At 38.4% G+C, this 24,046-nt stretch overlaps 1 protein-coding gene across 2 annotated transcripts; it reads left to right on the top strand.

Moving 5' to 3' along the window:
- The first annotated feature begins 62 nt into the window (after positions 1–62).
- Positions 63–19,994, top strand: LOC100313715 (R-spondin). Of its 2 annotated transcripts, none has more exons than XM_085492653.1 (5): positions 63–402; positions 14,168–14,338; positions 14,601–14,732; positions 15,315–15,500; positions 19,169–19,715. In XM_085492653.1, exons 1-5 carry the CDS (start codon positions 303–305, stop codon positions 19,384–19,386), a joined length of 807 nt encoding a protein of 268 aa, XP_085348779.1. In that variant the 5' UTR covers positions 63–302; the 3' UTR covers positions 19,387–19,715.
- Positions 19,995–24,046: the final 4,052 nt, after the last annotated feature.

The following is a 24,046-nucleotide window of genomic DNA, read 5'->3' as shown; positions in this document are numbered from 1 at the left end:
GAGGTACACATTTAACGGCACAGCCATCTGCTATATCATTGTGTAGTGTATATAATCAGTTGCTCTGAAAACAACAATTGTTGGGCTTAAGAACTTTTGACAGGAACTCTGAAAGCGTTATATTGTGGAATCGGGGTAGAGCAAGAGTACGAATGAACAAGTGAGTGCGATCCGACTTGCGCCGCGTTTTTCATGTCGCCCAGTCCATGTGTCATGAATTTGAGCGCCCGGCTGTCTTGATCCGAGAAGGTACGATTGATTCCTACGTGTACGTCGGTTAGTTCCACTTCGTGGGAGTCGTCATGGTTTTGTTAAAATCAGACTGGCTGTCCCTGTTCATGTGTCTCTGTCAGATACTTTCGTTGATTGGAAAGAACCACGTTAGCAGTGCAATTACTAAAGGTAAGTGAAATGTAAAAAAAGAAGTTCATAACATTTTTCCACCGGAGAAAAAAAAATGATGGCACATCCGAGAAAAAACAAACATTGCTTGGTTCCACGCTTCAGCATTACGTACCGGCTACCTTGTAGAATATATACCTGTTTTTCTCATTAGTTGACGCTACGTGTGGGTATGCCTTCGTGAGACAAAATCTCTATTTGTTCAGCGCGATTTGTCTATTTACCGGAGTCTTTTTTCTTAATGTAATTTGCTCACGCACCCATGTCTGCAACGAGTAGTGTTGTCTATTCATATTTATTATCCACACAACATTAAGTACGTGCCCCAAATCTGGCTGTAAATTATTAAATTGCTTTGGTGGTTCGTGTAAAAATCCGATTCTTATCACCGCCTTTTTACAACGATCGGCGCTTTTGATAAGGCGATGTGAGGTCGCCGATTAGTGCGAAGCCGTTGTAAATCGATCATTGCAGCGCACTTTCCATGTTGGCATCAGATAAACGGGCGAGGGGTATATGGTCGCGTACTGCGCGGTTGCTAGTGCGCAGGTTCCTCACAGAGTGCCGAACTAAACTATTTCACTATTAACTCGTTCTTTGTCGTACTTTGTGGAACCGGGACTGCTTCAGTTCCACTTGGAATACTCTCAATGCTGTGAGTGATAGTCAGTGAATACTAGTTAAATGTAACAATCACGCGTCGCATGACTTCACTGCTTCCCCGTGACTCCGTGTTCTAACTTCGTACTTAATATAGATCATAAGATCAGACCAGTCTTCTCTATTGTACCAGTACTATACACATATCAATATATAGATCATAAGATCACACCAGTCCACGCCATAGTACCAGTACCAGTACTATACACATACCAATATATAGATCATAAGATCACACCAGTCCACGCCATGGTACCAGTACTATACACATACCAATATATAGATCATAAGATCACACCAGTCCACGCCATAGTACCAGTACTATACACATAACAACATATAGATCATAAGATCACACTAGTCCACGCCATGGTACCAGTACTATACACATACCAATATATAGATCATAAGATCACACCAGTCCACGCCATGGTACCAGTACTATAAACATACCAATATATAGATCATAAGATCACACCAGTCCACGCCATAGTACCAGTACTATACACATAACAACATATAGATCATAAGATCACACTAGTCCACGCCATGGTACCAGTACTATACACATACCAATATATAGATCATAAGATCACACCAGTCCACGCCATGGTACCAGTACTATACACATACCAATATATAGATCATAAGATCACACCAGTCCACGCCATAGTTCCAGTACTATACACATAACAACATATAGATCATAAGATCACACTAGTCCACGCCATGGTACCAGTACTATACACATACCAATATATAGATCATAAGATCACACCAGTCCACGCCATAGTACCAGTACTATACACATAACAACATATAGATCATAAGATCACACTAGTCCACGCCATGGTACCAGTACTATACACATACCAATATATAGATCATAAGATCACACCAGTCCACGCCATGGTACCAGTACTATACACATACCAACATATAGATCATAAGATCACACTAGTCCACGCCATGGTACCAGTACTATACACATACCAATATATAGATCATAAGATCACACCATTCCACGCCATGGTACCAGTACTATACACATACCAATATATGGATCATAAGATCACACTCGTCCACGCCATAGTACCAGTACTATACACATACCAATATATAGATCATAAGATCACACCAGTCCACGCCATAGTACCAGTACTATACACATAACAACATATAGATCATAAGATCACACTAGTCCACGCCATGGTACCAGTACTATACACATACCAATATATAGATCATAAGATCACACCAGTCCACGCCATGGTACCAGTACTATACACATACCAATATATAGATCATAAGATCACACCAGTCCACGCCATAGTTCCAGTACTATACACATAACAACATATAGATCATAAGATCACACTAGTCCACGCCATGGTACCAGTACTATACACATACCAATATATAGATCATAAGATCACACCAGTCCACGCCATAGTACCAGTACTATACACATAACAACATATAGATCATAAGATCACACTAGTCCACGCCATGGTACCAGTACTATACACATACCAATATATAGATCATAAGATCACACCAGTCCAAGCCATGGTACCAGTACTATACACATACCAATATATAGATCATTAGATCGCACCAGTCCACGCCATGGTACCAGTACTATACACATACCAATATATAGATCATAAAATCATACCAGTCCACGCCATGGTACCAGTACTATACATGTAGATCATAAGATCGCACCAGTCCACGCCATAGTACCAGTAGTATACACATACCAATATAGATCATAAGATCACACCAGTCCACGCCATGGTACCAGTACTATACACATACCAATATATAGATCATAAGATCACACCAGTCCACGCCATGGTACCAGTACTATACACATACCAATATATAGATCATAAGATCACACCAGTCCACGCCATAGTACCAGTACTATACACATACCAATATATAGATCATAAGATCACACCAGTCCACGCCATGGTACCAGTACTATACACATACCAATATATAGATCATACGATCGCACCAGTCCACGCCATGGTACCAGTACTATACACATACCAATATATAGATCATAAGATCACACCAGTCCACGCTATGGTACCAGTACTATACACATACCAATATATAGATCATAAGATTACACTCTACTGACGTGATATCATGCCACGATATTATAAATTATTATATATTATTATACATAGCGATTTACGACGTCGTATAGTTATCGATAGAAGGACGTAATTGGTAAATCTCTCCACCGAAAAACTTGATAAATACAGTAACATAACAATAACAAACTGGAATAAATATAGAATTTACAAAATAAAACTCTCTAAGATGCTATAATTGATTTATTATAACTAAAGACATTATTGCTACAAAGATCTTCCATGGAAATTTGTTGGGTCTCTATTACTTGTATAAAGCGCAATGCATTGTAACACTCTGTATCCTTCGTTAGTATGCTTACAATGTAAAATATACTGATTTTCACTCCCCACTAAATAGGAATCATAGAGTATATATAACCTAATCTCTCTATATATGTACCCGTATATCGACCCAGTTCAATACTTTAATTTTGCCAATCAGCATTTCTGTTTAAATAGAGCTCACAAACAAATTTTAAATATGTGACGAGCGATTAAAACTTATTTTAACAATAATTTTATGCACTTAATGCCATCGACGTAATGCTTAACTTTTCTGGACTCGAAAAGCCCGGATGTGAAATGAAATGAAATGCAGCACGTGACTCCAATCAACATGTGATGAAGCACGGAACGAATAATGTGTATCCTCGCTATTGTGCATCTATTGGGTCCGGAGTGCTTGCTCTACAAATGTTGTCTTTCGTCTTCTGCAATACATGCCATGTGTGACTGTATATCGATTTAAACATGAGCCTATCTTTATACAGATCACCTCTTCAGTTGCCAATATTAAGCATTTAACCTATGTGTCATATGTCAGGCGTGTACTTTTAACGACTTTGAAATATTTTGTCATCCCTCGGTCAAATACTTTCTGCACCATAATTACCTTTGCCCTGCAGTTAATTGAATCACTCCCTTTTCAATGACCATCCTTTCAAAATTGATCTGCTCGTTTCAAAAGTTGTTTAGACTGCATTGATTACCACGTTCCTCCTACTTGGGGGCAAGTATTCTTGTTCATTTACTTGTGTGCATTGTTGTGAGGGGTGTTTTTAGTGTGTGTACTTTATATAAAGCTGGTGCACGTCTATGATCAAGACATACTACAGAAAATAACAACAATAATAATATCAACATCGAATGATGTTGTATTTCAATGGGCATGGGCTTTGAACTTGAATCGAAAATGTAACATGTTCAGAGATCAATATTGACCAACTGTTGCAAATTGACATCTGATGCTGGTCAATTGCCACGTTGTCTTAACAAAGTTCTACCATGTGCACACAGAAGATGGGAGAACAAAGGCAACGGAAATTCAGGATGCTAATAAACAGATATGGATCGTTTGTGTATGTAACATACAACCAGGATAACAATATAAACACACTCGATGATTTCATTACGTAGTTAGCAAGGTATCGCTATGTTTGACTTTTGTTCTTGTCACTGGGAAAATCTCATGTGTAAGATACTAGAATGAGTGTACCCTCAGCTCATGTCAATGGGGCACGGCAGTATTTTACTGTTTTATGGCAGCTCTGTTGAATGTGTGAAGAGCACTAAAACCTTTGTCAACACGAGTCGCAATAGTTCTGAATGACCTTTTTTTTTCAAATGCAGTCTCATTGTTTTTGTAAATCGAAAAATCTAAAGTGGGGAAACTTTTCTAATCTACCGATCTCTTCAAAGAATTTCTATTGGTTAATTATCCCCTTATATCTAGAATTGTTTACGGGGATTGAGTGAATGATATTTGTACAACATTTACGTAGGATCAACGCATCGAACTTTAACCCCTCGACGCTGTCCGATTTTGTTGGTGTTATGTATACCGTTCTATTGCTAAGCCGAGAAACAAGGTGTGTGACAGGGACAGGAAATTAAAAAAAATCCCTATTACTATTATAAACTGACGACCTTCACGCATTGGACTTATTTGGGATAAAAGTGAGTGTCTAAGTACAGCAGTCACGTCGTAAATTTAAAGTGGTGTATCCCTTGTGGTGACCCACTTGGGACACAATCTGTCTCGTCAAATGTGACCAATGATTCACGAGTCTAGCCAGCTTACAAATTACCCACACAAAGTGATTCACTCGTTGAACGCTGAACTATTCTAAACTTCGAGTTAGTTTATTGACCCCACCGCGTCTTACAACCAGGTTGGGACGAGCTGCGAACAGGGTCTCAAATAGCGGAGGGAGGTCAACCTCACGGTAGTACACCGCTGGTTTCCCCCCGGGCCCAAGAAGAGTAAAACCACAGATCAATATTGAATATTGTCAACAGAACCGAACACAAAGCGGGAGTCAATAAAGCGAAAATATAAACCTACTTCAGTCGTTTTTACGATGCCTTATTTCGGTAATTCACAGCTAAGGTTTTATATCGTGGGTAAACATGGTATATCCACACATGGTTCGCCAACACATAGTTAATTAGACACTGCTGATAGATACGACTGAACATAAGTTGAAGAACACAGCACAATCGATTTATAGCTTTCATTATTGCAGATGCAGAGAAAATGAAGAAAAAAACATACGATGTAAAAAAGATTGGAGAAAACATGAACGCAATTCCGTTATAAATGTGAATGAAGTATTTTCCCGGTGGCTATATATTTGTGATTATTTTGTCCTTCTAAAATGTTTACGATTTACCTGATTTTGGGGATCGATCTCCGTTAAATTGGGCATATCAACTTTAGTTGGGATTCTGTTTCAAATAGGGGTGTAAATATTTCGGAATGTGGAAGAACTGTTCACATTATTGCTCTCCTTCATTGTTTTTGTGCCAGATTTACTTCGTGAAGATATTGTTTTGTTTGTTTGTTTGTTTGTTTGTTTTTCTCTGTAATTTTGTTTCTGTATTTTTTCATCTGTGTGTAAGTCTTTGTTTTCTTCAAAATCATCTCTTCAGTTTCTAATGCTTAATCATTTTTTACAAAGTCATGGCAATGTGCTTGTATTCTGCCTTGATAGTAGCGGTATTGTCACTAGTCACCGAAATGGTTCGCTGAAATAACTAACCAATTAGCAACTGAGCACGTGTTCGCGTTCAACAAATCAAAATGCAATATGAACGTGTGTAGATGAATATATTCGATTATAATTTCTCATCAACTAAAAGCCCAAGTTTTAGCTCACAGTTGAGTATTCGTTCCAAGAAACCGTGACATTTTAAGTTCTATTACATATGTACAATAACTGCTGTGATAGTCACAGCGCATGCGCATTAGTGACTTTCGTGTTCCACCAAACGAAAACAAACGCAAAAGCAACATGTTTAGTTTTTTTTGTTATAAATCATAATGCAATTTGGTCATAGACAACACTTGTTAACACTTTTCCCTGATACTCGAATTTGCGATACGTTACACCAGCACTGAATCGTAATGCGGAGTGATGTACAAGCAATCATCGAGAAATTGCTGGCCCGCATTGGATAAGTCTGCTGCGAGTATACGTTTCGTGATTACATATGCGGAGACGTTTCGAAGGAAAACGATACTTGTGGGATTCATGCTTTGCTGTGTGCATAGCTGACGTTAATGTGAATTAATGCCGACAGCTGTGCCGGTAACACAGTGGTTGATACAATGCCATATGTTCTGAGGCCACGGCACACATCCCGTACTATGCTATTGAAATTGAATATCATGATCGCTATTCCAGAGCGAAAAAAAACTCGATCGGTCGTTGTGATTGAAAGTGAAAACTGTGGTAGGAATTTCTCGTTCAATAGGAGATGATCTATCTGGTCGGAAATATATGATATCATTCGATACAGCTAATTTCTAAGATATGCTTGTTTCGTTTGCCGACAATCTCTAATGTAATGTAGTATCATCGAAATGTATTTGTGGCGCAGATGGTCACAATATTACAGTAGTACACCTAACACTGACACCAAGCTATCATTGGATACGAACTACTAGTGAACAAAATGGTGGATATGATGACGTAATCTGACACATATATCATGTGACACAGACGCACGGGGATGTTATTTTTGTGGTGCGTTTTTTTCGGAATATTAAAGGGTGGTGGCTACGATGATCGGGTCCCATGCTACATACAGCAATGGATATTTCTGACTGTAAAATGTGTAGTTTATTTACACATAATTAGAAGATACTGAACGCACGCGGTCGTGGCGAACACGGTATTCGAAAACAGGACACCACTTTTCTTAAATCAAGAATAACCGCCAGTGGCACTCATACATCAGTATCCTATAACCTCGCGCCCTTTAAGTCGTTTGTAACATTATTCAGTCAAGAAATGCTAAATTAATGTACGGTACTTACATGACCTTTGACATCCCTGTAGGTGATGAAGAATAGACGCGATCATCAGTGGAGATACGATGAAATAATACATCGTCACGCTGTGCAAACACTATGTACATAATTTTCAAAACCAGACAAACAAACACACAACTAATAATAATAACAATAACAACAACTATATACACACTCACAATATATATATATATATTATTATTATATTATAGTACAATTATTTAATGCAAACATTATATCCTGGAAAAGTACACTACGAACAAGCAAAATACCGCAGTTGCTCGTCCCTGCATTCTTTAATCAAACTTAAATCGCCTATGCTTTCTACCGACATATCACACATACTACCTCACATTATGAACTAGTCAACGGGTACACATTAGTTAGTCATGAATATTTGTGGGCTTGCATTAAAAAAAAACTACAGCTTCATGGCAAATGAATATGGGCTGGGAGGGGAGTCGTATCTCGGGAAGGGGGATATCTTTCGCCTCCGACTCTCATACTGATTGTGCCAGGATCGATGGTGAGGGAGGTGGTGACGATGGGGTCACAATGAACTGTTCATCTTTGTGAAACGATTTGTGTTACCCATGTCGCGTTGAACTATGTGTGGTCTGTCTCTAATATATAATGTCCTTCGTATTGAGGTGGGGTGTTTGACATTAACGTTACGATTGAAGGCTGTCACGCTGCTGTTAGAACTAACACGGCAATACCAAGATTCCTTCGTCTCCAAAATAAACAATGCGCATAATATCATATCAACGTGATAGATGTGTTGACGTTCCTATTCAAGGCAAATAGTAGCAAATCACGTCAGTAATTAGGGGGTTTATCGCTACTAAAAACGCAGTGTTATCTGACAGCGGTTAACAGTTTTCAAAAGAATTGGAATTCGTCCCACTCTCCAACCAAGTAGAGCGTACCATTTATTTCCCAAAGGTGGACAGGTGATACTTATTCAGAGAGTCGGGTAAAAGCTACCACAGTGGAAACATGAAAGTCGAAAAGGAATGTTTTAGAAAAAAAAAACACACATTTTTGTACCGATAATTTGAATTGAAAGGGCTGATGAACCCGAAATTTGACGAGCGTATTATATGATATTTATGGCCACAAGAACAAGGCGATTTTTATCGATCTGTTTTTTTTTTTTTTTGGCAACGTTCCACCCACCCGCCAGGAAGTCAGTTACCACTGTGGGAAACAACGCAGGTGTTGGAATAGGTTTATATGGTGAGACTGTTACAGTGCATGACACGTGATGTAATAATTAAATGTGTATTTGCGCATGCATTTTAGATTTCTGATACGTACTAATAAATCAAAAAAAGTCAGAGTTTGCGTGGTTAATTCTCAGCGAAACGACCACTGTTCAAAAAATCATTCGCAATAATAATTCATGTGTGTGAACAAACATGGCGTCATAAAAATCGTCGTACAACTCTGTCAATTCTGTAATCTGTGGGTGCAAGGGTTATCGTGTTCTTACAAGTCATACAATTCATTCGTCACTGTTTAATCTAGTCTGTATCGTATATCAACGGGAAAAGACGTCACATGACTTATTGTCGAGAAGGTTTAATTACCGACAAACGTCACTGATGTCCAATAAAAAAAATGGTTGACATTGAATACATGTACATAACCTGTACAGGCACATATCCCATAGGGCGCCACACATGGTATGATATGTGTTTACCATAACGTAAATATGGATGCAATTTAAACGGAACGGCAGTTGACTAAAATGACAATGTGAAAATTTTTGTAGAAATACAATTCTGTGAAATCAATTGCTGTACAGACGGTATCCAATAGTAGCTGAGGGAAAGAGGGTGAGTTACGGATTACTGAATTACGGTGGTAAATTGCTGAAACTGGACCACGAACACATAAGAAGGGTCGGTTTCGTACAAACTCGCACGTAACTGTAGTTTCACTGTGATGGCTCACACTCGCCACATGCCGTGTATGCATTGTCAAGTGAGCAAAACGTGTTGTGCTAAAAATATCTGGCGCAGAATACCGTATAGTGCCATACTATACCCATACCTACTTACAGTGTCACAAAGCATGTGAACACATCGACTCACCCAGCGGAAACAATTTGCGACATTCGTCTGCTTCCACTCCCCGACTCAGCTTGTACTTGTAAAAAAAAAATAAAAAAAATAAAAACATTTTTGTGAGAGAGAAACTTTCCGGTATTGATTTCTTGCCGTACAATCGTGCCACAGAATCCACATTTCATTACGTATTGGTTTCAGGAAACTGTTTAGTTGTTGGGTTTGACTCAGTGCGGGATCCACTTTATCAGCATCGCTGTCTTCGAAGATTGTAACATCTTTTTATTGTATGTATGTACGATCACATGTTCCTTGTCTAGTATCTCGATATGAGGTAAATTTAATGTCACGTCATAATCTTATATAATTTGAAAATAGTTAAAGTAAAATACTAAGACATGTTTTATCTGCCACTTTCCTATGAATGTCGGGATAGCTCTGACAGGTGGTTGCCGACTGAATAATATTAATGTCACATCATTCGTATTTCACAAATTTAAATATGATTCCATTAACATTTTAACTGTTATTCGGCCTTGTACGACGTCAAATCTGCACACCGTATGACGATTAACCAATCTCTCCACTGCCAAATCGACTCTTCTGCTGGTGCCGTGTTTCTAATACAAAATGTCCACACGATATTGTATGTGTTCGTGACACTACAATGCGGTTCATTTTTTGGCCTTGACTTGGCGCAGTAATTTGTTATCGCCAACGCAATTAGGGATTACCCTCACATCGCCCGTAGTTTAAGAACTTGGCACATTCTTTGAAAGTTCCTGATTGTAGATTGCACATCGATGTCATGAACAGGTTTTTAAGGAGAATAATAAACACTAAACTAACGCAATACGTAATAGGCACTTCGCTATGTGTTTGAGTAGGGAAATGTGAGTTCGCAATTTGTAGTTTTTATTTGAACGTCGTGTGACTTTGCAAAATACGAGAATACGTTTCCCATCAAACCTGGGCATATCGTCCGTAGTTTACTTACACTCTGAGAACTGTTTATGGGGCTTGTTACTAAACAAAAACAAAGGAACCACAGGGAAATACACCGCTAACAAGAAACAGCACTTTACAGCAAACTATAGCATTCTATTTATGAAATAAATTGCTTCCAGGGGCAAGAAACCGATATTTGCCCGTTACAAACGAAATCCTAAGAGTCTATGGCTGGAACACAATCGAGGTCGACCACTGACCGAACTGAAGTATCGCAACAAGCAGTCAAATCCGTGTTTGTTAATTCTTTTCTCAAGGGCACACAAGGGGCATTGGATGAATTGAATGGACGAATCGTAATTCTATACCCCAACTCGCTCCATTATTTTGTTTGCTAAAAGCTAACATTTCAGTTGCTTCGAACCGTAACAAAGTTGTTGTCGTCCTCATTTTACTGTGCCAGATGATGGATAGAGCGATGAGTGCTACTTAAACCTGCCCAACAGCGTTATCATATACTTTACCCACAATGGTATCATTCAGATCGAAAAAGCAGACTACAATTTCCGACTGAAAGTTGTTAAAATAAAGTTTTTAAATTAAAACCTTGAAATAGATTGTACTAGCATCACAGTTATTAAAACATCTGACGATAGTTTCTGAACTACTTTGTACCAAGTCTCAGAAAGTACAATATAAAGTCATTTCAGGTTAATATACCAAACGTTTCACACGCAATTTGAAAATTGTATATTCTGTGCCTGTCCACATTTGGTCCAATTCCTGAATGTCGTGAAATAGTTAAATCAAATATTTGTGCACGCCGTATCGCTATTGGACGATACAAGGACGCAGCAAGTACAACTTTTTCTCTCAGTAACAAGGTGTTTACCCATCAACATCTTGAATGTAAAAATCACGTATGTCAGCATTTTATGATATGCGTATGTGTGTTGGGTTTTTCATTACGTCCAGGCTGACCACTCGAGACGATAGATGTATGTCAAGTAATAATACCCAGTCAAATTTCAGTAGTCACGTGATCTGAAGTAATGTTTCTGTCTCATATAATGTTAACTTGGATAGCTGCATCGGCAGACATATTATACAGTAGTTTTTATTTTTGCAATACGCATGAAAGAAACGCAAGGTGGTTTCTTGGAGTCGCTTGAAAGATAACACCGTGTAGAGATACTGGGATCGATCCCCGGGTTCGATCCCCAAGGAATACATATTACTCGTGTTATTTGAACTATTCTTGTGAATAATTATCGTCCCTTTCCGTCAAGGGATTTGAACTAGTCACTATAGTGGAACTCTTTTTTTCAGTTTGACCAAAAAAAAACTAGATTAAAACTCAAAACCCGACAAATGCGCAACGCCACTGTAAGATGACGCGCTCCCTGTCACGCCACGTCGCACTGCGCCAAGAAATGACAGCTTCAGTGAACGCGCTCTTACAATGACTAGTTGGACAATATATTGTACGTCGAGATGATGGTTGCACGAATATTTCATTTTCCGGGTAACCCAATCCTTGACGAATTCACGAATAAGCAATGTACTCATCCCGATAAGCCTTACCTAGCCCAAGGGGTGATACCATCGTCTCGCGAGACGACCACCCATACACAAAATGGTGCCTTCAATGTCACACTTTGTGAGCGGAGGTAGTCGTCTCAATACCTTCACCATTCGGAATGTTACCACGAGACAGACAGCTGTCAACGTCGTTTCAGTTCAGCTGCTAACACCGTCAAAGTAAGTTCTAGTGTACATTACAGCTTGAGATGAGGGAGCCATACTCGTCTCTTCATCTACGCCCGAGTACCGATTAGACTCCCAATCCACGGCCCCTACGTTATAAAGTGATAGAAAATGGAATCATTGTCATGTCTGAATATTCACTAAATCATAGACGATCACAAAAAACCTATCTCAAGTTCTATATATATGCTAAATCCGCCTTTCCCATTTACATTGGATAGCTCGCACTTTTAAAAACAATTGAATTCCCCCCTCCCGTTTGAAAAAAACACACCTTTCTTTGAAAATGTAAACACAGGATTTTACAATAAAAACACAACAAGGTCAGCATAATGGTTCGTGTAGCTTTGTTCAAAGTTGACTCTAAAATGCCTGTCTGCGACTGTAATGCTTTGTCACAACACTTGGCTGCTTTCTTATAATTCCTTTCTCTCCTTTTTCTTCAATTTGAGAGACCGATAAGTGATGTCATGACCTTTTACCGAGTAATACTGATCGAAATAACAGGATCATCTCAGTTAACAATACGTTTCAAAATAGTCCAAATTCTTAGGGACGTTCACACTTCACTTAGTCCATTCTCAGCCTCTATTCTTCTGTTCCTCGATGATTGCACTGATAAAATGCCTGTCACAAAACCCAATGTTGAACCACTGTGTCATGCACGTTAATTTGTTAGCATCATTCAAGTTGTCAGACGTTGTACTTCAAGAACTGGCTGCTAAATGACACCACTTACACGCATGTTGCGACATAGAGGGCGCTCATTGCAGGACATTTTGGTGCAATGGCACCTGTAATATACATTGTCTATTAGTTATCTGTTGAGACGAAGTTCGAAAATGACGATTATTAATTCGAGCTACATCCTTTCGTGTGTGTCAATTTTGTTTTCGTTTTGATAAATATGACCGTCCAGCGGCCATTTTTACTTTAACGAGACTACAACCGGTTCTGAGAGATGATCGAGTCGATTTCATTATGTTTTGGTATTTTATCAAGATCCGATACATGATTGCTGATTGGTGGTAGTGATACGATATCAACCTAAGCTTGTTACATAATCTGATCTAATGTGGCTGTCTAGCGGCCATTTTGATAATCAAAGCATTAAACACCAAAACTTGGGCCTGTCTGCAACCAACTGCATGAAATGACTCACCCTATTTTTATCGAACTTGGTGACAATATATATAAGGTTGTAGATATAGATGCACATTGTCATTTTTCGGGATCCAATTCGAAGACCGACTGACGGCAATTATTTGTCAATATGCTACTTTTTTCACTTGATCAACACAATAGTGACTTCATATTCTACTATTGCCAGGGACTATGTCATTTACTTGTTCACAGGCAAGGGCGGACTGATTCTCTGTGCGTTCAGGAAAAATCCCACAGAATGGCCGCCCGGTCTAAGGCCGTCGGGCTTCAGCACTAATTGTTCCAAACTGTAATAGCCAACATTCAGAATGACTACTCAGAGTAATTATTGGTGGCAAAGTCAGTTACAAATAACCGTAGTGTAGATATTTATGTATAAAAACAATGTCTAGATGTTCAGTTTTGTTTAGGAGATGCTAGTGATTTTTTAGTCGTTTTTGAATATTAGTGTTATTGAGGTCGGGAATAAACAATCATAAATACTAGTAGTTTATCTGCGTGGGATTTGTTATGACAGACAATGTAGCACTATTGCCCATCCCCGGTTTTTGAGCGGGCCTATTGACGGGAAAGTCTACCGTCGTTCTTTTTTTTTGTCCCAGTCCCTCCCTAACGATCGTGTGTTGTGTGATGACAACTATCATTTAACGCGCATTATACTAACAATATGGACATTATTTTTCTAGTATGCCCAAGAGGTTGTAAGACTTGTTCCACATTCAATGGTTGTATCACGTGTCGTCCAAGGCTATTCCTACTTTTGCATCGAAGTGATATGAAACACATTGGTATATGTACGCATGCGTGTCCTATTGGTTTCTATGGGCAACGAGGGGTGGATATGAGCAGATGTTACAGTAAGTTGATGTCACTGTATCACCAATGACAATGATAGTTTGGATTCTCGCCGAACATAAACAAAGACAAGTTATGAAACACAACATTCAGATTCCTACAAATTCCGACGGGAATTCAAGATGGCCGCCAATATAATAAATATTGATAAACTAGTTGCATTCGGTACCAGACAGCGCCCATAGCGGGGAATATATTCAATTATTCTTTTCGCCTTATACCAATAGTAATGTTACATTTTGTGTTTCTCTATTTGTTTTACAGGATGCCGTGTTGACAATTGCGAGGAGTGTTTCAGTCGAAATTTCTGTACACGTTGCAAGTCGCCATATTTTTTGTGTAATGGAGAATGTGTGGAAAGTTGCCCGGATGGAACGTACCCGGATGAGAAAACAGGCGAGTGTAGACGGACAGGTAAACGATCACGCGCAAATGCCGCTAATATGCTTTGTAGTTTATAATTAGCTTTTAAAATATAACATTTTCATTAATGGTGTTATCATTTTCAAATTACAAATTACACCTCTCTTAACAGGCTGAGTCGCACCAAGCTTTATTAAAACACGCTTATGTTTCAATAGGTTTTGATGTTGATTTCATTTACAATGTCATGTAAATTTCACTAATTTACCGCGCACCTATCACACTATAGCATTGCATCAGCCACACAAGCCAGTCACCAATCACATTTCTAAAATCAGTAATTTAGAGTATGGAAAATAAATGTGGTTTAAATTATCTTGCTTGATTGCAAAGCTCATACGGTTAAATGAGTTCCATAAAGACAATTGCTTAAACTCTTCTAACACAGTCTAATACGGGTGTCGCCACCACACATATACATTAGCAGCTGTAATCATATGGGACATTCGACAAACTGCGAAAGTGTCTAGATTGACCACAATACATACAATGCCAGTATAATGATAGTAATAAGCACATCGTTTTAATTATTTCTCTGTCTTTGTTTATTTGTAGTTGACTGCGAAGTCGCCACATGGAGTGGTTGGGGAATGTGTTTAAAAATGGCTAAAACTTGTGGCTTTAAATGGGGACTTGAGACACGAACGAGAGAAGTGTTAATTCAGCCAACTTTCAACGGAAGATACTGTCCGACAATAACAGAGTCAAGACAATGCCGAATGAAACCAAGACATTGTCCAGGTGAGTTAAAGTTAACCACTAGAAATCTCAATTATGCCCCAGGAAGTATTTACAGTTGGGTGAATGTTCAGATCGCATTAGGTGTTCATTCATGTGATTGCAATACATATACAAGCATACTACTTTCCATGTAGGATTCGCAGGTTGCAATATTACTTAGTATGCACCAGAATACACTGACTTACACAATGGTATGTAAATACTCCTCAGTGACAATACAGTATGTAATTATAATTCACAAATGAACTGGATTACGAGTTTTATATGATACTTGAAACAGTGACACAATATACATCTAGTGGAGCAATCGATTTTACAATATTCAATGATGCCATAAAACCATATCCTATGATACCATAAAACCATGTCCCATGATGCCATAAAACCATGTCCCACGATGCCACAAAACCATGTTCCATGATGCCACAAAACCATGTCCCATGATACAATAAAACCATAACCCAAGAAGCCATAAAAGCATGTCCCATGATGCCATAAAACCATGTCCCGTGATACCATAAAACCATGTCCCATGATGCCATAAAACCATGTCCCATGATGCCACAAAACCATGTTCCATGATGCCACAAAACCATGTTCCATGATGTCACAAAACCATAACCCATGATTCCATAAAACCATGTCCCATGATGCCATAAAACTATGTTCCATGATGCCATAAAACCATGTTCCATGATGCCACAAAACCATGTCCCATGATACATTAAAACCATAACCCATGATGCCATAAAAGCATGTCCCATGATACCATAAAACCATGTCCCGTGATGCCATAAAAGCATATCCCATGATACCATAAAACCATGTCCCATGATGCCATAAAACCATGTCCCACGATGCCACAAAACCATGTTCCATGATGCCACAAAACCATGTCCCATGATACAATAAAACCATAACCCAAGAAGCCATAAAAGCATGTCCCATGATACCATAAAACCATGTCCCGTGATGCCATAAAAGCATATCCCATGATACCATAAAACCATGTCCCATGATGCCATAAAACCATGTCCCACGATGCCACAAAACCATGTTCCATGATGCCACAAAACCATGTCCCATGATACAATAAAACCATAACCCAAGAAGCCATAAAACCATGTCCCATGATGCCATAAAACCATGTCCCATGATGCCACAAAACCATGTTCCATGATGCCACAAAACCATGTTCCATGATGCCACAAAACCATAACCCATGATTCCATAAAACCATGTCCCATGATGCCATAAAACTATGTTCCATGATGCCATAAAACCATGTTCCATGATGCCACAAAACCATGTCCCATGATACATTAAAACCATAACCCATGATGCCATAAAAGCATGTCCCATGATACCATAAAACCATGTCCCGTGATGCCATAAAAGCATATCCCATGATACCATAAAACCATGTCCCATGATGCCATAAAACCATGTCCCACGATGCCACAAAACCATGTTCCATGATGCCACAAAACCATGTCCCATGATACAATAAAACCATAACCCAAGAAGCCATAAAAGCATGTCCCATGATGCCATAAAACCATGTCCCGTGATACCATAAAACCATGTCCCATGATGCCACAAAACCATGTTCCATGATGCCACAAAACCATAACCCATGATTCCATAAAACCATATCCCATGATGCCATAAAACTATGTTCCATGATGCCATAAAACCATGTTCCGTGATGCCACAAAACCATGTCCCATGATACATTAAAACCATAACCCATGATGCCATAAAAGCATGTCCCATGATACCATAAAACCATGTCCCGTGATGCCATAAAAGCATATCCCATGATGCCATAAAACCATGTCCTATGATGCCATAAAACCATGTCCCGTGATACATTAAAACCATGTCCCATGTTGCCACAAAACCATGTCCCATGATGCCATAAAACGATGTCCCATGATGCCATAAAACCATGTCCCATGATGCCATAAAACCATGTCCCATGATGCCATAAGACCATGTACAATGATGCTATAAAACTATGTCCCATGTTGCCACAAAACCATGTTCCATGATGCCACAAAACCATGTTCCATGATACATTAAAACCATAACCCATAATGCCATAAAAGCATGTCCCATGATGCCATAAAACCTTGTGCCATGATGCCATAAAATCATGTCCCATGATGCCATAAAACCATGTCCCATGATGCCACAAAACCATGTTCCATGATGCCACAAAACCATGTTCCATGATACATTAAAACCATAACCCATGATGCCATAAAAGCATGCCCCATGATGCCATAAAACCATGTTCAATGATGACATAAAACCATGTCCCATGATACATTAAAACCATGTCCCATGATGCCGTAAAACCATGTCCCATGATGCCATAAAACCATGTCCCATGATGCCACAAAACCATGTTCTATGATGCCACAAAACCATGTTCCATGATACATTAAAACCATAACCCATGATGCCATAAAAGCATGTCCCATGATGCCATAAACCATGTTCAATGATGACATAAAACCATGTCCCGTGATACATTAAAACCATGTCCCATGATGCCATAAAACCATGTCCCATGATGCCACAAAACCATGTTCCATGATGCCACAAAACCATGTTCCATGATACATTAAAACCATAACCCATGATGTCATAATACCATGTCCCATGATGCCATAAAACCATGTCCCATGATGCCACAAAATCATGTCCCATGATGCCACAAAATCATGTCCCATGATGCCATAAAACCATGTTCCATGATGCTACAAAACCATGTCCCATGATGCCATAAAACCATGTCCCATAATGCCATAAAACCATGTCCCATGATGCCATAAAACCATGTCCTATGATGCCATAAAATCATGCCCCATGATACATTAAAACCATGTCCCATGATGCCACAAAACCATGTCCCATGATGCCATAAAACGATGTCCCATGATGCCATAAAACCATGTCCCATGATGCCATAAAACCATGTACAATGATGCCATAAAACCATGTCCCATAATGCCATAAAACCATGTTCCAAGATGCCACAAAACCATGTTCCATGATACATTAAAACCATAACCCATGATGCCATAAAAGCATGTCCCATGATGCGATAAAACCATGTCCCATGATGCGATAAAACCATGTCCCATGATGCCATAAAACCATGTACAATGATGCCATAAAACCATGTCCCATGATGCCACAAAACCATGTTCCATGATGCCACAAAACCATGTTCCATGATACATTAAAACCATAACCCATGATGCCATAAAAGCATGTCCCATGATGCCATAAAACCATGTTCAATGATGCCATAACATCATGTTCCATGATACATTAAAACCATGTCCCACGACGCCACAAAACCATGTCCCATGATGCCATAAAACCATGTCCCATGATGCCATAAAACCATGTCCCAGGATGCAAAATTCTGAATGAAGCTTCAAATTGTCAATACATCTGATACTTGTTCATTAAATGCTAACGTTATTTCCTATTTTTCTCTCTATCGCTTAAATATTTCCCTTTTCCGCCATTTTAAATTATTATTTTGTTTTTATTTTCTTCTATATTATTTTCATTTTGTTTTTAAATTTTATTTTGTTATATTTTTTCTTGCTTTTAACTTTCATGCATTTACGCTGCTTTTAATTCAGACCACATCAACAGTTCAGAACCGAAACCAGCAGTCGAAGAAAACGCAATCGAAACGAAGAAAACGAACAAAAGGCCGCAGGAGACGAGGAAGAAAAAGAACAACTCAATTGTAAGGCGAAGAAGGCGACGAAAGAAGGAAAGGAGGCGATGGAGAAGAAGGAATCGAAAATCGGAAAAGAAGCGAGAGAGAATACAGAAACAAACACTGACAGCGTAACAGTTATATTGCCCACTATATAAGACTTGAATATTCTCCAAACGATGTGATTAAGTGACTATAGGTGGCGCTGCACCATATCTGCACAATACGTGAATTCAATTTCGCGATTGATAGAGGGCGTATTGTTAATGATGAACAGACTTAGAGTTTGTCACCAAAATGCATCGTTCCCCGAAAACACTGCCCCCTAGAGTCGTAATATTAAGCGACAAATACTCTCCAAACGTGAATATATATACGTTGTTTTTTTTAGTTTGTTTTTGCTAATTTCAAAATTACATGAACTCTGTCATTTTCTGACGTATTTCCCATTATGAAGGCTGATGAGACATGGATGTTTAGGCTTAATTTGAAGGGTTGGACTTATATATTTCCCTCTGCTAACACAGCTGAGGGTCAGTTGTGATTATTGACCTTAATGGCGATCGTACTTTACTGGTTAACGTTAAAATTGCAAAAGCAAAAAAAAAAAAAAAAAAAAAAAACATCCAGTTATTGATTCAATAACACTCGCCTCGGTCTCATAAATCAAAAAATCGTTTTCACGTTGATGATGTTAACATTGACAGCATTTTACTTGTAATAAAGAAGTGATACTTGCTGAAGAACGGTGTTTATTTAATGATAACTTACTGTACATCTGTGATGGCGTTGAATGTAAATAAAGGTAATTATTAATCGTTGTACCGGTATATTTATTGCTAGTTATATGATCCTTTATTGAGTACCTTCATTATTTTAAAGGAGACAGGAGTTATTTAGGAAAATGTCATTGTTCTGGATGTCAGAAAAGTATGTTAAAGAAAAACACTTGATAACGTAGTTTAGGAACGATGGATAATTCTCTATCGAGAAGGGAACTTTGCCTCATTTATGCCTTAAGTAGTGAGAAAAGGAACGTGTTTTGGGAGACCTGACAGTTGTCCTCACTTTTGTTATCAATAATTACTGTGAAATAATAGTTACAAATACATTGCGGACACAAGCGAAATTCAAACTTATGACACGGCAAATACGCTGTCCTTCCAAGAAAAGTTCTTTGGGAGTTTGTAAAGTTTTCCCTGAAGAGAGGGGGGTGTCTCACTTATGTCATAAAAAAGGAGTGTAACATAAATTGCGTTGGAAGGCCGGAGAGCTCTCTGTGAGGAAGAAAAGTGGTCTCACTCAAGTAAGTAGTGTGAAAATGAAAGTCCTATGGGAGGCTGGACTGTTTTCCGTGGAGGGGGAAAGTTGTCTCAGTTATGTCATGCAAAAGTATTAAAACATAGAAATTGCATTCGTAGGTTTGGCCGTTTTCCACATGTTATGAATAAGTAGTGCGAAAACGGAAAGTCCTTTGTGAGGCTAGACAGTTCTTAGTGAAGAAGGAAAAGTTGTCAAAGACCTGTAGTATAGAAACGAAAGTCCTTTGAATTCCTGAACAGTTTTCTGTGAAGGGGGGAATGTAAATAGTGTGAAATAGAGCGTCCTTTGGGAAGAGAAAATGACTTTTAATTGTTGGGAAAACAAGATTAGTAAGCATGGAAGCTACTTATGTAATTTGGAATTGGACAAATGTTATTCGCTCTAGTAGTTGACGGTGAGCGTATCAATCTAATTTCGGGAGTTCAAAAATGCTGTTCGTTCAAGGCAACACATTTGTTTGCAATGAAAGAAAGAAAAAGAAAATTAAAAATTGCAGAAAAAGGTTGTTTGAGAAAATGAGTCTTTCTGCCAAGGTGTCCGGGAAAACATGAATAAGCGTTTTTAATGCTTTGTGGTAGGCAGCCCTATCGCGACCTGGATTTAGTGTGTTGTTATCGTCGCTTGGAACTCAATTCCCGCGCATGCGCAGGTGGTCACCCTCCCGCTTAAACTGTGCAGACATAATATCAGGATGGTGAAATTTGACGAGGAGTTATATGGGGAGCTTCAACTTCTGGAATCATATCTCTGACATGTTTATGTTTGAACCATATAACTATAAACAAAACTATACATCTTAAGTTTGATAACTAACGGGGACTGTGCCATGCATGGATTGTACTTTTATCTTCACATCGTAATTATTTGTCATTTTTATATTGTTCTTTCATTATATGTACGTTATTATTTCATTCTTTGTTTTTTCAGATTGTTTCAACAATATTCTATCATTATTGGGTCAAGTTACTTTATTTATCAATTGTTACGTCATTATTGTATTATCATTTCCCCCTTATTGTATACATTTTAGATTATTGCTGTATCACTTTTTCTCTATTTGTATATTACTTCATTTTCATGTCGAACGTCATCATTTTATCATTATTAGGTCACTTTTACATTTTAACATTTTTTTTATATGTTCACGGTTTCAACATTATATAATTTTTATTGTGTTATTTGACCACGCTTACATTATTTACAGTATGTAATGTCTTTATTCGTGTATTTTACTATTTTTCAATATTGTTATATAATTATTGTAACATGTCTTATTGACTCCACATGACCATAAGAATTATTACAGTACACACCCGGTTTTATATTCATATTTATTTGAAAATTGAAAACTGTTAAAGTAGTGAAATTGAAACATTTTCGAACACTGATTGATTGACAAGCAATTTTTCACAAAGCGCAACATGACTATGTTAGGGGGTCTTCTAGTCCTTTTGAAAATGGCAGCAAGCGAGAATGAGGTAATTTTGAAGGAGACGCTGTGTTGTGTCGTCAAAGGATGCTCTGTCTCAACATGATGTGAAAAAAATATCGGCCAGTAGATTTTTAAAATGGCGGCAGGTGGTAGTGGGGTCGGGACGGCTATGGACATCGCGTAAGCTAGCCAGGCATTACGAAATGCAATGAATATTTTAGAATAAGTCGCTGCCATTCGTAGCGGGTGTTACAACAGTCTCAAATCGATCTTTGGATGGTGCCTGTGTTCATAGACGGTCGGATATTTCAAACACCACACGCGATGAAATGCGGGCGAACTTTGGTAGAGTTCTATTTCTATGAATATATCTCCACCACGCGATCGTATGCTTGTCGTTGATTGGTTGATGCGTCATAGTGGCACTACTTTCAAAGACACTCAACAAAACATTGCCATGCTACGCGAATGTGTACGCGTTGTTTGCAGATTCTGGCCGTTTTTCAAAGTTAGAAGCTTCTTGTTTTCTTTCTGTAGCACAAACGGTGTAGCATTAGAACGATTTAGTCGTCAATAACGAAGTGCTTTCGTTAGTTTATAATTCTTCGCCTGGTAATCGAAAGGATGGTCAGTTTGATGAACCGAGTAACACCTTAGTAACGGTTATTCCGCGATGAAATTATTTTCTTTTGTAAATTATAACTATTACACCCTTTAGAGTGCGTTTTACGAAAAAAATATTTTAAAACTTGTTTATCAGTATAAATAAATCAACACGAGATCCCTCTCATAACAAAAATACGCAAATAATTGGTGTAGTAAAAGTCTTGCGGTGTTTCACCACAAATTGGCGGTTTGTGGTGGCAGAGATACTTTCGCATTCTCTACCATCGGTTACCGCAGGATGGCGCGTGACCCTGCGGGAGCTTTGTTTATCACCGTGTCCACCTGAAGAATATATACAGGTGCTTAGAGGACCAATTTGAAATCATGTGGAATGACTGGATGAGTGTGATTAATGTTGCAGTGTCTGTACACTAAGCATGTAACATTTTTTCACTTGGTGTCTGTCTTGAATTTCAAATCAGAAATATAGCATCTGAAGCTGGAAAAAATCCGGAGGACAAAATCCTGGTAAAACAAAATCTGCAGTTATGCTAGAATATTATAAAATTATTATATTTACACATGTGTACATGTTTTCAACGCTCTGACACAGACTGTATTGATCGTGTTTGTAAACAATGACACGCTATGGCCATCTGACGCATGCGCAGGTGACGACTCCCCCGCTTTGTTAATCAAATAATCTCTTACAATATCAATATGTCCATCATCCTGCATCCGTATACTCACACGTATACCATACAAATACCCAATCAGTCTAACCTCAGTATATTTTACGGATAAATCAGTATGTGTTTGAATGTTGATCAATTACAACAAACTAGTCATTTGTGATTTGCCTGAATTGATACAAAATTATTGACACCTAGCCAAACAGATACCTGGGAATATTTTGCTTGTGATAAAAAGAAATTATGAGACAAGGATCTTTCATTCAGTCAATTTTAATTTTCATGGAAAAACAGAGTTGTGATGCATTGACCTAATCGATAACCCTGTGCTGTTCACAAAGCAAACAAGTACACGGCAGTGTTGTCATTTGGCAAATATTACGCGATATGTATGAATTGAAATTACTTGATGGCAGGTAATTCCAAATTATACCAAGATTGGTATGTCAATGACCAGGGACGTCGTAAATATAAAAGTGGTTGCAACGTTGCATTATTAAGCCATATTTGTCGCTGGGTTTTAAATACGTCCGACCAAAAGCGTTGATGAATTTGAATACACAATAACCCCTATATAACACATTTTCTATGACCCAATGGCACTATAGGATTGTGTTACCATAACCACCACTTTTAAAAGAGTTGGTTTGGAGACACTACCAAAGACTTTCATACTCTATATTTAGGAGCTGATTAACAGAAAAAACGGGGAGAGGTATTGTGGAAAAAATGTACATTTCCT

This window comes from Saccoglossus kowalevskii, chromosome 18, assembly GCF_978046115.1.
Source record: "Saccoglossus kowalevskii chromosome 18, keSacKowa6.1, whole genome shotgun sequence".
NCBI lineage: Eukaryota > Metazoa > Hemichordata > Enteropneusta > Harrimaniidae > Saccoglossus > Saccoglossus kowalevskii.
The sequence above is the reverse complement of the archived record's forward strand: the minus strand, read 5'-3'. Positions and strand labels throughout refer to the sequence as shown.

Excerpts from the sequence above, each read along its gene's own strand:
- LOC100313715 (XM_085492653.1), top strand. The coding sequence starts at position 303 with ATGGTTTTGTTAAAATCAGACTGGCTGTCCCTGTTCATGTGTCTCTGT. Across the intron at positions 403-14,167 it reads TAGCAGTGCAATTACTAAAG|TATGCCCAAGAGGTTGTAAG; the intron begins GTAAGTGAAATG and ends TTATTTTTCTAG. Across the intron at positions 15,501-19,168 it reads GAAACCAAGACATTGTCCAG|ACCACATCAACAGTTCAGAA; the intron begins GTGAGTTAAAGT and ends CTTTTAATTCAG.